We start from the raw sequence: 13944 nt of genomic DNA, 5'->3' as shown, positions 1-13944 counted from the left end.
CAATCCCAAACCTACTTATCCAGCCCTCCCATGTCCTTTGTGCTGCTACCAGAGAGAGCAGGAGCAGGGATGTCTCTTGAGTCGCAGGGCTCCTTTGCCCCACGGGGAAGCAGGAGCTCTGCACTCAGGAGCTGACAGAGCCATCATCAGTGTTGAGGAGCCTCCTTGAGAACCAGAGCACATTCCTGGGAAACTCGTTCGAAGTTTCCCACTTCTCTGCACTCCCAGTGGCTTCCAGGTGTCCCAGGATATGTGACAAAGTGTGGTGCTTATGACAAGAGTGTCTGTGGGTTCATGGGGTGCAGAGTCCCAGCTAGAGCAACCCTGCTCTGACCCCATTCGGCATCAGCAGCTGCAGTCCCCGCTGGAGAGCAGCGACATGGCACAGCCCTTGGCAGCCAAAGGGACACCCACCAGCAGCCACAAGTTGCACAAGAGCAGCTTGAGCCGGGGCTTTGCAGTCTGAGTTTTCTGAAGGGTTTTGCAAATTCAGCATGTCCTACTGGGCTCTGAAGTCCAAGGCTTTAAGCGGAGATGGGCAACACAGCAAGAGAAGCCTGAAGGCAGCATTGGCAAAGCAGAGGGCAACACAAGCTCTGCTCTCCTCTCTCAGCATTACCTCTAAACCCTCCACTTCCACTCCCAGATTAGCTATTTTTATTGGCCTGGGTTCATGTTTTCTTGATACTGAGGCGGCAAGCAGACCTTGGCTCCCCTTGTGTCAGTGTTACAACACGTCTGCTCTGTGCCAAGTGAGGCAAACACGGGCCAAGGGCTGCTGGGGAGTCCCAGCAGCAGAGCCAGGCCAAGAATGTCACCATCAGGGTGCCTGAAACCCAGCAGTTCTAGTGCAAGCAGGGGTTTAGTCTGCTCAATGCTTGGCATTGCTGCTCTGCTGGTAGACTTGCCTTGGCCCTCTCTGACAGCTCTGCATAGAGATTGTTTAGTTTCCTTCCCAGACAGGAGCACCCTGTCCAGCTTCCCGTCCACTGCCCAAAGGAGCCCACAGGCTGGAGGTGTGTGTATATATATATATATATGCATATGTGTATGTGCCCGTAGAGCTGATGTCTACCCTAGCTCATCCTGGCGTCCCTTTACCCCAAGGAGACCGGTTCAAGGCGTACATCACTGCCTGAATGAGGTCTGCCAGTTCCTGCTGCTCAGCCTGAAGTCTGGAAGGGAAAATAACAAATAAATGTTGCTGAAAGGGCTGCGTGGGCCCAAAGGAAGTCGCTGAGATTTGCACAGAAACCTACCACCATTCTTGCGGTTTCAGGCGAAACTCAAGTCCTGCGAGCCTTTCGGGTGAGTTTCACCACCAGGATCCGTGCTCGTTCCGGTTTGTGACCCTCAGCAGGAGCTGGTCACCTCTGTGGGATGTGACTGAGGCTAGCAGTGGGGGGATCACACTCCGGGCTGAGCCCATGCAGCCACCCAGTATTTCCAGGGGCACCCGCCTCACAAGAGAAATCTCTCTGCAGGAGAAAGGCTCTTCTGTGCAGAGAGAAGAGCCGCCCCGGGGACTCCTGCTTGCGCAGCAGCCGAGGCACGGGAGGCCCTCAGAGAAGTGTGTTTCTGCCTGATAGTTTATCTTGGGCAGCTCCCAGATGCCAGCACTGCAGCTGCCCTTGGAGAAAAGCCCTTTTGGCACCTTCTGACTTTATTCCATAGATGCAGCGGCAGGCCTGTTAAAATATTTTCAGGCCCAGGAAGAGACTTTACGAGGTGCTGTTTTTCCCCCTTTTTCCAGCCTGCAGAGCCCAGAGGTAGTGCAAGGACCTGGGAAGCAGAGGGAAGGGGCAATGTCGGAGTCCCGGCCCTGCACAGGACTTGGTCACGTCACCTCTGTGAGCCTTGCTGCAGGCAGCTGAGAAGGAAAGATAAATAGAGCCACCTCTCCACGCTGCCAGATCACGGTTATGAGGCATTTTTTACAGCACTCTTCCCGCGCAGGTAGCAAAAAGCCAAGCAGCACCAGGCCAGGCTCAAACACGCAGTGAAATTTCTGTCTCTGGCCCGGGGGCGGCCTCACACGCAGGACTTGCTGCCCGCTGCTGACAGTCAGGATGCCCCATGGCAAGGAGCAACACAGAGACCCCAGAGGGTGGCCAGGCTGGAGAGCCCTGGTGTAACCGAAACCCCCAGAGCCCCACAGGGAGGAATTACAGGAAAGGGAGCAGTGCTGGGGCTCTCCTTGTACAGAATCCAGGTAAATCCTCGTGCTTTGGACAACAAGAGCCACCTTTGGGGTCACGCAGGGATTCCTGTTACATCTGGATCCATCAGAGTGATGTGTCCTCCCATTCCTCCCCTCCTGGACCTGTCTTCCCCATACACACCCCAGAACGGCCCCACTGGCTCCTGCCCCAGCCGTCACTCACACCCACCACCTCTCATCGCATCTGTCTCCAACAAGTGCCCCAGGGCAGGGAAAGGATCTTATTGCTTCTTTGTAAAGGGCTGCGGTAAGTCGCTGGGGCTAAACAAATTGCAATTACCAACGAAAAACACCGTCACAGCTAGGAGCTGCCGTACCCACTGGAAGAATTGCTTTCAACTGGGTGGCAAGGGGCCAGGGCTAGGAGCTGCAGAGATGGAAGTCACGAGTCCCCGTTCGCTCATCTAGGGCAAGTAACAACGTGGCAGAGGCCACTGGCCCCATGGCCGCCAGCGAAAGGCACTTGGTTCCCCAACGCCTCGCTGCCCCTTGGACGGGTCCCAGGCACCAGGTGCTGCACAACAGGGAAGGACAAGGTGCAGGCACGCATACACGGACAAAATATACCATATGGAAAAACATAACAAGGGAGTGTTGCCCTACATCTGTGCAAGGGAGGGCCATGGAGGGGGCTCTTTTGGAAGGTGAAGGGGAAAGCAAAGGTCTTTGGGACAGGACCCTCAGGGGAAGCCAAGAGCAGACCAAGGTCGTCCCGCCAGCGCCGGCCCGCCCCCTCACGCCTCAGATGGAGCGCGACCCTCCAGCAGCGCTGGCCGGCACGGGATGGAGCTGGGGATTCCACTGCAGGTTATTCCACCTGGCTGAGCCTTTACATAACTTAATCCCTGTCGACAAGACGCAACACTGAGAGCTGGTTCAGCCCCGCTTTACACAAGACCTCTTGTCCTGGGCCTGTCCTGCCCCCGCAAGCCCTGATCTTGCTGGATGGAGCAAAGCCAGCACCATCTCCTCGCCTCGCTGCGTGCCTGTCCGGGGGGGCCCTTCCTCCAGGACACGGTCGGCTGTTCCCTGGTGTCACTACAGCGCTGCTGCCCACAAGCAGTCACATGTCCCCTCTTCCTTGCCCCATAACATCACCAAGGCCTTCAGCCACGTAGAGGCACAAGGCTAAAGCGCCTGGCAGCAGCTCCAGCCCAGGAGCTCCAAGCTCCTGTCCTGCATTAACACAAGGCAGGTCACCCCTCAACACACGGAGCTTGGCCAGCGAGCTGTAAACTCAGAGCTCAGCAGAGCCACCACTGTAGTTCTCCCAAGCACTGCAAGTCCCAGTGTTTCAATATTCACAGAAACGAGGGACACGCGTTTTCCTTATCTTTCTTTCAGGTGCATCACCACTGTGGCTTTCTCCTTCAAACCCAAATTAGATAAACCAGCAAAAACCAACAGCAGTTAGAGATCCCTATAAGCCTGGGCTTACTGAGAGATCTTACTAGGGAAACAAAAATTTTCAATGTAATTTTTATCTTGATCCATAACCACTGTTCTGTGGTGCAGATCCGAGATCATCTCGCTTAGCCTGGACAGAGAAAAGCCCCTACACAGAGTCAGGGGGTCATTTTCCTACTTCCAATCTTCAGTAAGCAGAGAGGAGAGTTTTTTTCCTGGGGCATTTTCCTCCCATTTTGACATTCCATTCCCCGCAGTGCAACCCCATTGCTAAGCGACTCGCCCCGCGAGGCAGCGCTCTGCCTTCCCGGGGAGACGCACGTGCTTCAAATGCCCTCACTCGTCAGAGCCGCACGCCATTATCAGCGCTCCCAGAAAGCAACCGTCTCGGCCAGGAGAAATTGCTTTATGTTCAGAGCTTTTTTTCCTGATAACAGAAACCCTGACAAACAAGCCAGCCTAGAGCCAAGGAGCAAGGCCACTGTGGGAATACAACTGGGAGGACGTATATATTTTACCAGTAAACTAAGGGAGACCATTTTCTCCCTATGTCAAAAACTAAATTTCTCCTTCCCCAGCCAGCCATGGAAATTTAGGCTAAGGGTTTTCAGCAAGGACTGATGATTGTGAGTGCCCAAGCATAATGTTCCTTACAGGAGCCTTTATTTGAAGAGCTCCTTATCAGAGCTCCTATACTGAAAAAGACAAGTTCTTGGTGTTTTTAGGGAGTCAGCCTCAAACCAGACAGCCAGATACACCAAAAGCACCTCTGAAAAGATTTTGACTTTCCAAATCAGCAAAGATGAAATAGCTGAACAGTTCAAATGGAAACATTTGAAAACATTTGACCTTCGAGGTGGTCTAGCCCTTGTCAGATTTGTTAAGTCTTACTGCATCTATTTCAAGGCTTTTACTGCTATACCAGTATCACTCACCAAAAGGGACATTTCCATGACAAACATCCGCAGCACAGACCCGACTTAAGTTCATATGTGGCTGCTGATCCTGAGTTTGTGAAGCAGCAGCAGCAGGTTAGGACTTGTATGAGGGTTTGGCTAACAGTGTATCATCAGGGATCTTGGCGCAGTTATTTTTGTACAAGGTTATTATGCCAAAAGACCTAAATGCTTCCTGGCCCTTTGCTGCACACTGCAAATGACAGTATTTTTACCCAAGAACAAGGAAAAGGAAGAATGTGGCAGGAAGCTGAAGGAATAGAGAGAAGCAGTGCAGGGATCCAAAGCTTGTTAGCTTCAAGCTGCATGGAGTTTTTTTCATCTTTTAAAATCATGAAGGAAATGGAGGAGCAGTAAGATTGCTTTTACCTGCTTCTGTTATATTGTCATCTGCAATGCTACTGCTGCAGGGCATATCCAGGGTGTACCCCACAAGCTACGTGGGGTGGGAGCTGCTCTGGAGAGGACAGAGCAGGAAGGATTCTTGGCTGTAAGAATAGAGTTTGTCCCTAGATATTCTCCAGTAAGGAATGAGCCAGCATGGGCCAGAGCCCCATGGTTGTTGCTCCCATGACAGCTCTGGGATAGGGGAGAAGAGTCTGTCTGTTCTACACCCTCCCCAGTCTGGTATATATACACATTGGTAAGACGGCGCACGAGCCCTCCCTTTTCCAGGCTAAATGATCCCAGTAGACTCAGCTTCTCAGATATCAGATGCTCTGAGCTCTTGATCATCATTGTGCCCAATACTGGACTTGCACTAGTGTGTGTCTTGTATTGGGGAGTCCAGAACTGGAAACTGCACCCTAAAAATGTAGTCTTACCAGACTACATTTCAAAGAAACAATCTGGCCCTTTCTGGATGGTTGAATATCTCTTTGGTTTTGTAGACCCTTAGAGTAACACCTAACATTTCTCTATTTAGAGCCTTCGCAACACTCAAAACATTTTCACATAACACCCTTAATATTTTCACATGAATGCAATTTTGTTTCCTGTGACAAACAGGAGAACTTTCACATGCTTCAACCCATCTTTATATTCCCTCCAAAATAAAAGACATTTGTATTCTTAAAAAACAGTAATTGGTTCCTTCTCAAGAAGGACAACATTTCTCTGAGGAAGCCATATAAATAGAGCAAGAGGTACAGTTTTGGATTAAAAAAAACACCTAAAGCCTTTCCTTGGACCAGGTCGTAAAAACAAAGAGTTCTGGTGTGAACAAATGCTCTGCTTCCAAACAGGTCCCTTCGATGCCTCTCAGAAGCCTTAGATGGTCCACTTCTCCGTACGAGCTTCCACGCTTTTGACCAGACCCTCTCCCAAAACTTCAAAGTCCTCTAGAATTGCCTCCACATTGGGCAGACAGACCAGCTCATTGTTCAGAGTTGTCATCATCCTTCCTTTCATGGTGGAGACCTGTAGGAGACAGAAAAGTTGTGCAAATGGGAATGTTTGAGAGCTGCTTTGCAATCTTTGCAAGCCCAAGGATGGAAAGTAACCGCTCTCCCGCCTCAACACATACAACTCTCTCTTCCAAACTCGCTTGGATGCCACCCTGCACCACATGCTCTGGATGTCCCAGCTGGAGCAGGGGGGTTGGACTAGATGATCTCCAGAGGTCCCTTCCAACCCTAAGCATTCTGTGATTCTGTGATATTCACAGCAACACGGGTGCACGGAAGACCTCCTGAGCTGAGCTGAGCAGACAGGGTGTCTGAACAGCAAGATATCCCAGACTGATTAAACATCTAGGCTCTGAGCTATTATCAGGTGTGAAGACATCAAGTTGGGAAAGATCCTTGGCTCCATCAGAGCAAAATAAACAGATAAATAAATTAAGAAGGCCAAGTTCAGCTTAGATTCAAGCATCTACTCCTCTTGTTTCACCGCTGTGAATAACTGTTACACAACAGCAGTCAGGATGAATTGGCCAATGCCTCTGGCCATGAAGAGGGGAGAATAAATCACCCAGAGGGAGACTGACAGCAGAGGAGCCTGGACTGCCAACTCTGTGTCATGAGTCACCAATTTCTTTGCATCTTTTCTTCATAGAAAGCAGCATGAATCACTCCAGCATGCCTGAGAACTACCTTAAGCAGTTCTACCTCTAGAGTTTGACAACCCACACACTGCAGCTGGAAAATATCTTCATATATTAACAGGACTTGGGCACTACAAATCTTAGGCTGCTGCCCCAGCTTCTTACAGGTTGGGTAATTCTGGGCAAGAGACATGCAGCCCATGAGAAGCAGGGACAGGCTGCTACACACAGCAGTCATCTCTGGCAAACAATGCATCCCCCATCTCCCAAAAGAGCACCAAAGAAGAGCACCTGAAAGATCAAGCTCTGTTTTGACCCACCGAGCAGGTGCTGGGGCTCACCTAGGGATAAGTCCTCTTTTCAGCTTTGCTGATGACTAAGGAACCATGATCACATCCCTGCCTCAGCTTCATCTCCTCTAATGGAGGGCCAGAAGCATTAGCTCAACTTCTCCAAGAGCTTTTGGGTTGATGAGAGTCAGATAAAGCAATTACAACATAGAAGGCAGCCTTCTAACCAACCAGGTTGGTAACATGAAGTCTAAAGTCTAAAGCAGAGTCAAGAACTCACCTTAAAAGGCTGAGGCTGAAAGCTCACAGGTTTCCACAAAACTGCAATCACTTCTCCACCGTGTTTGTCATAAAAGAACAAGGCAAGATCACTGAAGGCATCCTGGAGAGAACAAAAGCAAACGTCCCATGAAACACCCTAGATCCAAATCTTCTCTCTGATTATGTACCTCTACACAGTGACACACAATAGCTGCACACAAACCAGGACCAAACTCGCAATGGAGTGGATTCCCAGCAAGGAACAACAGCTGGCAGCCCTTGGGTGAGTCCTGGAAGATCTGGATGGGTGCCTTCTGCTATCTCTTCTCCACCAGCCCTGATGGAGGCAGCAAAAAAACACTAGGTTTTCTGTGCAGACCTAACTGCCAATTACCTCCTGCTGTCCCAGGGAGCAGAAAACATGAACCACTACCTTCCACAGGACAGCGAGAACAGTCAGAAGCCGGCGTCCAGCTCTAGCAAGTTGGATCTCCTAGAGGCCTGTGTGGTATGAATTGACAAAATAAAAGTGGAGGTTGTCCAGGAATCTGCTCTCCCTGCTCCAGGGTTTCAACAGCTCTTGTCAGTGAGCTGCCTCCTTTGGCAGCTGCCAGGAAGGAGAGCTCCAAAAGAAAGCATGCAAGCAGAGATCACTAAAGCCCACAGCCTGGTTTCCCCCAAGCTCACATGAACTAGATTCCCAGCCCAGCAAGGAGGCAGGGGATGAGCACTGCAACAAAAGCAAAGAGGCTGCACGGGAATGGCTTCAAACCCAGCAGCTTGGCCTGGCAGATCAGCACCCAGCAGGGCTGGCACCTGGGGACAAGCATCCGGGATGCAGCTGACCAAGACAGCTGAGAAGCTGCTGCCTTTGCATCCTTCTGATGACTGATGGCCAACAGCATTACAGCAACTGCATTCTCTTCCTTTGCTGCCACACTCTTACAAAGACAAAAAGTCTCTGACAATATTGCACCGTGAGGCTTTCACAAGGACACACATGAAGATTAGCAGCTAGGCAAGGTAAATGGAAAGGGTCTTTCGTGACCAAGGGCTGGCCTGTAAACAGTAAGAGGCAGTGGTGGAAGGAAAAGGTGGATTGGGTTGGTATTAGCTGCCATCCAGAAGGGTGGGGTGGCACAGTTCAGCGCCAAGAGCCGATAAGCAGGGAGGAGCAGTGTTGCCTGCAACCTTCAGAGCCAGATTTATGAGTTTGAACTTGACATAGCATGGAGGGCAACATGACCAGGCCAGCAAGCAGGCAAGGTCCTGAGACTTGCCATCTCACCCCACTCCACAGGATCTTCATGGGGGCCACACTGGTCAAAACATTGCCTCAAGCTTGCTTGGAAAAAGCTGTCTAAAAATATGCTGAAAAAGAGGCAACCCACCCTGCTGTTTCTTTGCTGACCAACCAACAACGCTCAGCAGAGTCAATGAAGAAAACTCCTCCTCTTGCCGAAAGACAAACATGGAGGAGGGAGGGAAAAACTCAGTGAAGGGCAAAGCACACGGTATGGTGGCCACCACAACACAATTCTCTGAAACGAAGGGGTGCTGAAATATGCTGAAAATGCTCCATTATTTATGGGATGAAGTCTCCAGGCCAACATGATGCTCTCTAGAAAAAAAACCTATTTTTACAGGCATATCTTACTGGAGAGGAGCCAGGAGTACTTGCAGGAAAGCAGCCCTCACAGATTCACCTTATTTTCCCCCCAAAACCTGCTTTTCTACCCAACATCCAGCATTTTTTAACTAGACAAGAGTAAGCAGAGAACGAGAAGCTAGGATGACATCCAGGCTTCTGTACTTGCACTGCTCCCAACACTATCCACAGAGCTTCAGGCCAACTACGATGAACTGTAGAAAAGCACATTGAGTTCCTGCGGAACTGCAGCATGAGAAGAGACTGATATATTAGTCACCACACTTCTGTTTGTACAGAGGCTTGGAGAGAAGAGCAAACACCATGTGCCCGCCTTTCCACATCCCATTCTCTAGGCCCAGTATCAACAGGCTTGCCTGGGCCTGCAAGCACCTTCATCAGAAGAAAGTCTAAAAGAAAAAGGGAAGAAAGGTGGGGAACACATTTGAACCCCTAATCCTTTCTCAATTGCACTGTTTTTTGTCATGGTTCAGTCCTAAAGGCCCATAGAAAGGCTGGTAGGACTGGAGGGATGGAGAAAACTGGTTGTGTAAAACAATACCCCGATCTAAAGGGATTAAGCAGCTCAAGCCAAAGCATGGATTTTGCAATGACATAAGTGCTTGCTACTTAAACAACTGCATTATTGTGGTTTGGTTTTTCTTTTCTTTTCTCCCCTAACCCTTCACCCACCCACTTTCTCATTGTTCATACTTACACCTGGGGACTGGGCTCCTTGCATCACATCTGCTGGAAGAACGGGAGTTGTCTGGGACAGGGGAGGTCTCTGCACCCTAATTCTACCCAGCAGCTCTTCCTGGTGCCACAGCAGTTCAAGTGGTAAATGCATCAATCAACATCTGCTCAGAGCTTAGAACATCTTAAATTCTCTCAGGAGGGATCTGTGTTTATAAAACTCTACTAAAATAACTACAGCTAATTATTTCCCAAAAAATGACTATGTTTGCTGTTAACACTTCACAGTCCTTGTGATCCTGCTGCCAATCTGGCCCTGATGCTCATGGGCTACAGGACAGAGCAAGGAGCACTGCTCAGAAAACCAGGCCAGGGGTGCCACTGTATCAGAGAGTTTTTAAAGGGGAAAACCACTGGATGTTGGGTTTGGGATTCACCTGCAGAAAGGGAATGCAAACCACTCAAACTGTTCCACTTCCTAGTGCCTGAGAAGAGTAGCATAGGCATCTTCCTTCTGTTCTGGGGGTTCCCAGCAGCAGCAAAGGGGTATGGCAACAAAAAAATAAAGTAAAAAATAGAAAAGATTCAAAGCAGACCTGTAGGAAGGCATTACCACAAGGAATACAGCCAACAAGTGCCTTTGAGATCACTGAAGGAGCACAGGGGTCAGCATGCCATGATATGTAACTGCATGCCCACATCCTCACACATAGGCATCCCTCCCAGACCCAAGGGCACGACATTAAAAGACACACAGCAGCTCTGCAGTTGTAAGGGCAGGGAATTTCCTGCCACTTCTGCCCCTCCAAAAGCACGGATCCAGACAGGAAGGTTTCCTTTCTGCACTAGGAAAGCCCACAGATCTTTCTGAGTTTGTCTCTGCCTGGCAGAAAGACACCACAGGAGGAGTCAGGTCTGTCAGTCAAAACAGGAAGGGAGGGAGCAGTCTGACCTGAAAAGACTCCACCAGTTCTGTCCCATAACCACAGCTTATACGTATTACGAAAGTGGGAACATTTAATACTGTTAATTCTTTCTTAACATGCAGTAGCAAGATAGGTGTTCCTGTACTGTGGAAGGAAGAAGGAAGAGGGCTGTAAATCTCCCAGATAGATCTGTGTAAGGGAACAAGAAATGCAAACCACCATGCTAGTGAAAAGGAATTTTACAGTAAGGCAGAAAATCATTTTGTTTATCAACACAGAAAAATCTCCCCTGTAAAAGGCAGGCAGGCAGCTCCTTTGCCCTGAATTCTTCAATAGACTTACACAACCAGAGAACATCAGTGAAAGAGATGCACATCCAGGGACCCAGCGAGCCCAAAGACCTGTTATGAGACTTAATGTTTTTTTATCAGTGTCAGGCAGACACACATGCAGACCAAAAAGGCTCAGGCAGATGAATTTCACTTTCCCTGAACCTGGATGTTTTGCAGGAGGCCAGCATCATTTTTGTGAGCCCCTGAAGACACACATATCGGCACAAGTTCATCCACAAGACCTGCTTGATGCAGGCAGAAAGGTCTTCCCTTGAAGTCCAAAAGACACCCAAACCATAGAATAACAGCTAGGCTAAGTCATCCTTCACATACCACATCTCTAGCAAATGGCACAGAACTGCAGATGAGGTGCCCGGTTCTGCAATTCTTGAGAAAAGACACTGAGTATAGCAATTACTTAAGAAAAGCAAATAAACCAGCATAGTCAGGAGAGGGATTCAAAGGGAGGCCCTCTTCTTTAAAACATAATTTTGTGTCACTGGAGAATCCCAGTCAGGACCCAATCCGGGACTGCTTGCTGCAACACTCAATAGTAGGGGCTGGAAAGGCCTTGTTAGCACTTGGCCCAGGTCTGAGGCTCCAAGGAAGCCTTCTCTGCAGGGCAGGCAGTCTGGCGCTTACTCTCCCTCATAAACCTCTGTCTGCCAAGGCTTCTCATCTGGACCAACCCTCTGAACACACCTTTTCTATCAGATCTGTCCTGGCCTTCCAGCATTCACGGCCTGAAGCCCACGACCATCTTTATTCAGAGCCTCTCAGGCACCAAAACTCGTCATTCTAGCTTCTGCAGCACATCTCCCTGGAGCAAGAAAAAGACTAAAGCAGTCAGGGCCTAACACTTTCCCCCCTTTCATTTTCTCCTCTGATCAGGCTCCTTGTGGAAAGTATGCATCAATTCTCTGGCTCCAGAGAGCTTCTGCTTTGCTAATCCCTTTCCTTTGAGAACAGAAAACACTCTGGGTACAAACAGGTTGGGCAAGACAAAGTAGGTCTCCTAGTTGTGGGACCAGGGACACTGCAAAAGACTCTACATCTTGCCCCTTTCAGCTCAGTTGGGAAGTCCAGGCATTGAAACCCTTTTGCCACATGGTAAGCTCAGAAAAGGACAGATGTTTCTTCTCCACCCATAACCAAGTACAAATTTTTACAGTATTGCTGCATGGCAGATGTCTCCCTTTGTTGTTATAAAACCACTATGGCTGCACTGTCAGCAACAGCTACAACCCCATTGCTCAATTCTGTGGTTAATGATATTAAGGGATAGCAAATTACTCTGAGTCAAAAGCCAGCCAGTTCTGTGTTAAAATGCCTTCTTATCCAAAATCTCTTGTACGGATTTGCTGCTGTCACTCAGTTGTCACCACAATTCCTTTTGGCACCAACATCCTGCTGCATTTGGATCACCTGCAGAGCTCCCAGACACCAGAACAAGGAGGATCTCATTGCTACTTTGAGCAAAGGTTAGTGGAGTAAGAAATACAAGGACACTGGAGAGACTGCAAACCAAAGCGAAGACAAAGCATGCTGTCAGATGCAGGTGGTCTTGCTTTTAGGCAAAAACATCAGGACTCAGAGATATGAAGCAGGATGATTCAGTAACTTCTCAAGAGGAAACAACTCCTGCTGCTCAGGAAGGAATATATTCATGACCCGCTTCAGGTCTGCTTGCTACTGACCTGACCTAGGAGAGCAAAGTGAGCTGATGCACCAAGATACCTCCTACATGATGGGCTAAAGGAACAGCCACACGTAGCTGAGACCCTTCGACTGGACAGAAACCCCCCAGCCAGCGCTGTTGAGGAAGGTTTCAGGCTCTCTACCCTACAGCTTTCTCTTCTAAGGATCCTGTGACCAGCCCCTGCTCCTCTCTTTCCAGAGCACCTCTGGCCAAAGAACAGGAAACCAAACACACACTCTCTCTTTAAGGAACAATATGCTGCTTCCAACAGAATATGAGCTTTGCTCCTGTCTGTTTCTTCATTGGGATGCTAGTATAATGGATTTAGGATGACCTGCGATTTGTAAGCTAGGCCAACTATAGTCCCAGTCTGTTATTACCTATATTAAATGGGTAGTAAAAATTCGCACACAGTTTGGATGCCATAATTGACTGGATCAGTTAAGTCATAAATGCTTAAAGGATAATTAAAACTGCTCTCCAGGGAAGTCTCCTCTGTATCTTGCCCTTCTGGATCCATTTGCTGCCACACCTCTTTCAGGACAGAGTTGCAACTGCAAACATTGCTTGCAAACACCTACTCCGCTTGAAGTGCAGCCGATATCAAATCTTCAGGTAAAAGAAGCAAAAAGGAAGACAGGCAAGATCCTCAGGAGCATGTCAACTGGGAGAAGGGAAAAGCCACCTGATGAGACGTGCTGCCCAGGAGGGTGGACACGGCCTGCCAAGAGCTGCAAGAACACAATTAAAGGCTCCACAATTAACAGCTCTGACTCCCTTTAAACAAGCTGCCACAAGCACAGTCCAGCTGTCCCAAGGGATCTGAGGACTGACACTCTGGAAAAAGGGAATTTCCAGTTAGGTATCAGGAAAAAAAAAAATCAGAATGAGGGTGTTCAAATACTGGGACAGGGACTCGGAGAGGAGGGAAATCTCCATCCTTGGAAATATTCAGCATTCAACTGGATTGGCATCTGTGCAATATCTAACATTAAAGTTGACGACACCCTGAGCGGGCCCAGGACCAGAGACCTCTACAGCATCCTTCTCATCAGAACTCAGCATCCTCCTTCTCATCAGAGCTAGTCTATACATTTGTACATTTTGGCAGTGTTCAAAACACTTTCGTGGGCAGATAATAGCACTTGAAAATCACCTTAGCTTTTGAAAGAAGGGTGTCACAGCCCCATTGTTTTGCACATTAATAATTCTTTAGCTATTGCATGTGAAGTTCAAAAGACGTAAAGAAACACAGACTGCACATCTGAAAAGGACTGGCTGTCCAGATCCACCATGGACCACCCAGCATCCTACTTCACATCCTCCAGTTTGCTGACACTTTACCATGGCCACCTGATGGAAGACTTGCACTGATGCCTTTGGATATTGATGTTCTCCACTCATTCACATCATCAGCATAACGACATCTTCCCCAAATATCATGCATGTAACCAGCCTTGGAGA

At 49.0% G+C, this 13944-nt stretch overlaps 1 protein-coding gene across 1 annotated transcript in view; it reads right to left on the bottom strand.

Moving 5' to 3' along the window:
• Window positions 1-5551: 5551 nt before the first annotated feature.
• NOL6 (nucleolar protein 6) overlaps window positions 5552-13944 on the bottom strand; it is a 34073-nt gene continuing 25680 nt past the window's right edge. Inside the window, exons 25-26 of the mRNA XM_088520199.1 lie at window positions 7199-7300; window positions 5552-6003 (exon numbers count right to left, since the gene is read on the bottom strand). Coding sequence (XP_088376325.1) covers window positions 5854-6003; window positions 7199-7300 — 252 coding nt within the window. The 3' untranslated portion in view covers window positions 5552-5853. The remainder of the gene's footprint in view (window positions 6004-7198; window positions 7301-13944) is intronic.

Source organism: Tinamus guttatus, unplaced genomic scaffold (assembly GCF_059628265.1).
Source record: "Tinamus guttatus ecotype Peru unplaced genomic scaffold, ASM5962826v1 Tinamus_guttatus_pri_ptg000081l, whole genome shotgun sequence".
Taxonomy (NCBI): Eukaryota; Metazoa; Chordata; class Aves; order Tinamiformes; family Tinamidae; genus Tinamus; species Tinamus guttatus.
This window is presented reverse-complemented; position numbering and strand designations above follow the sequence as displayed.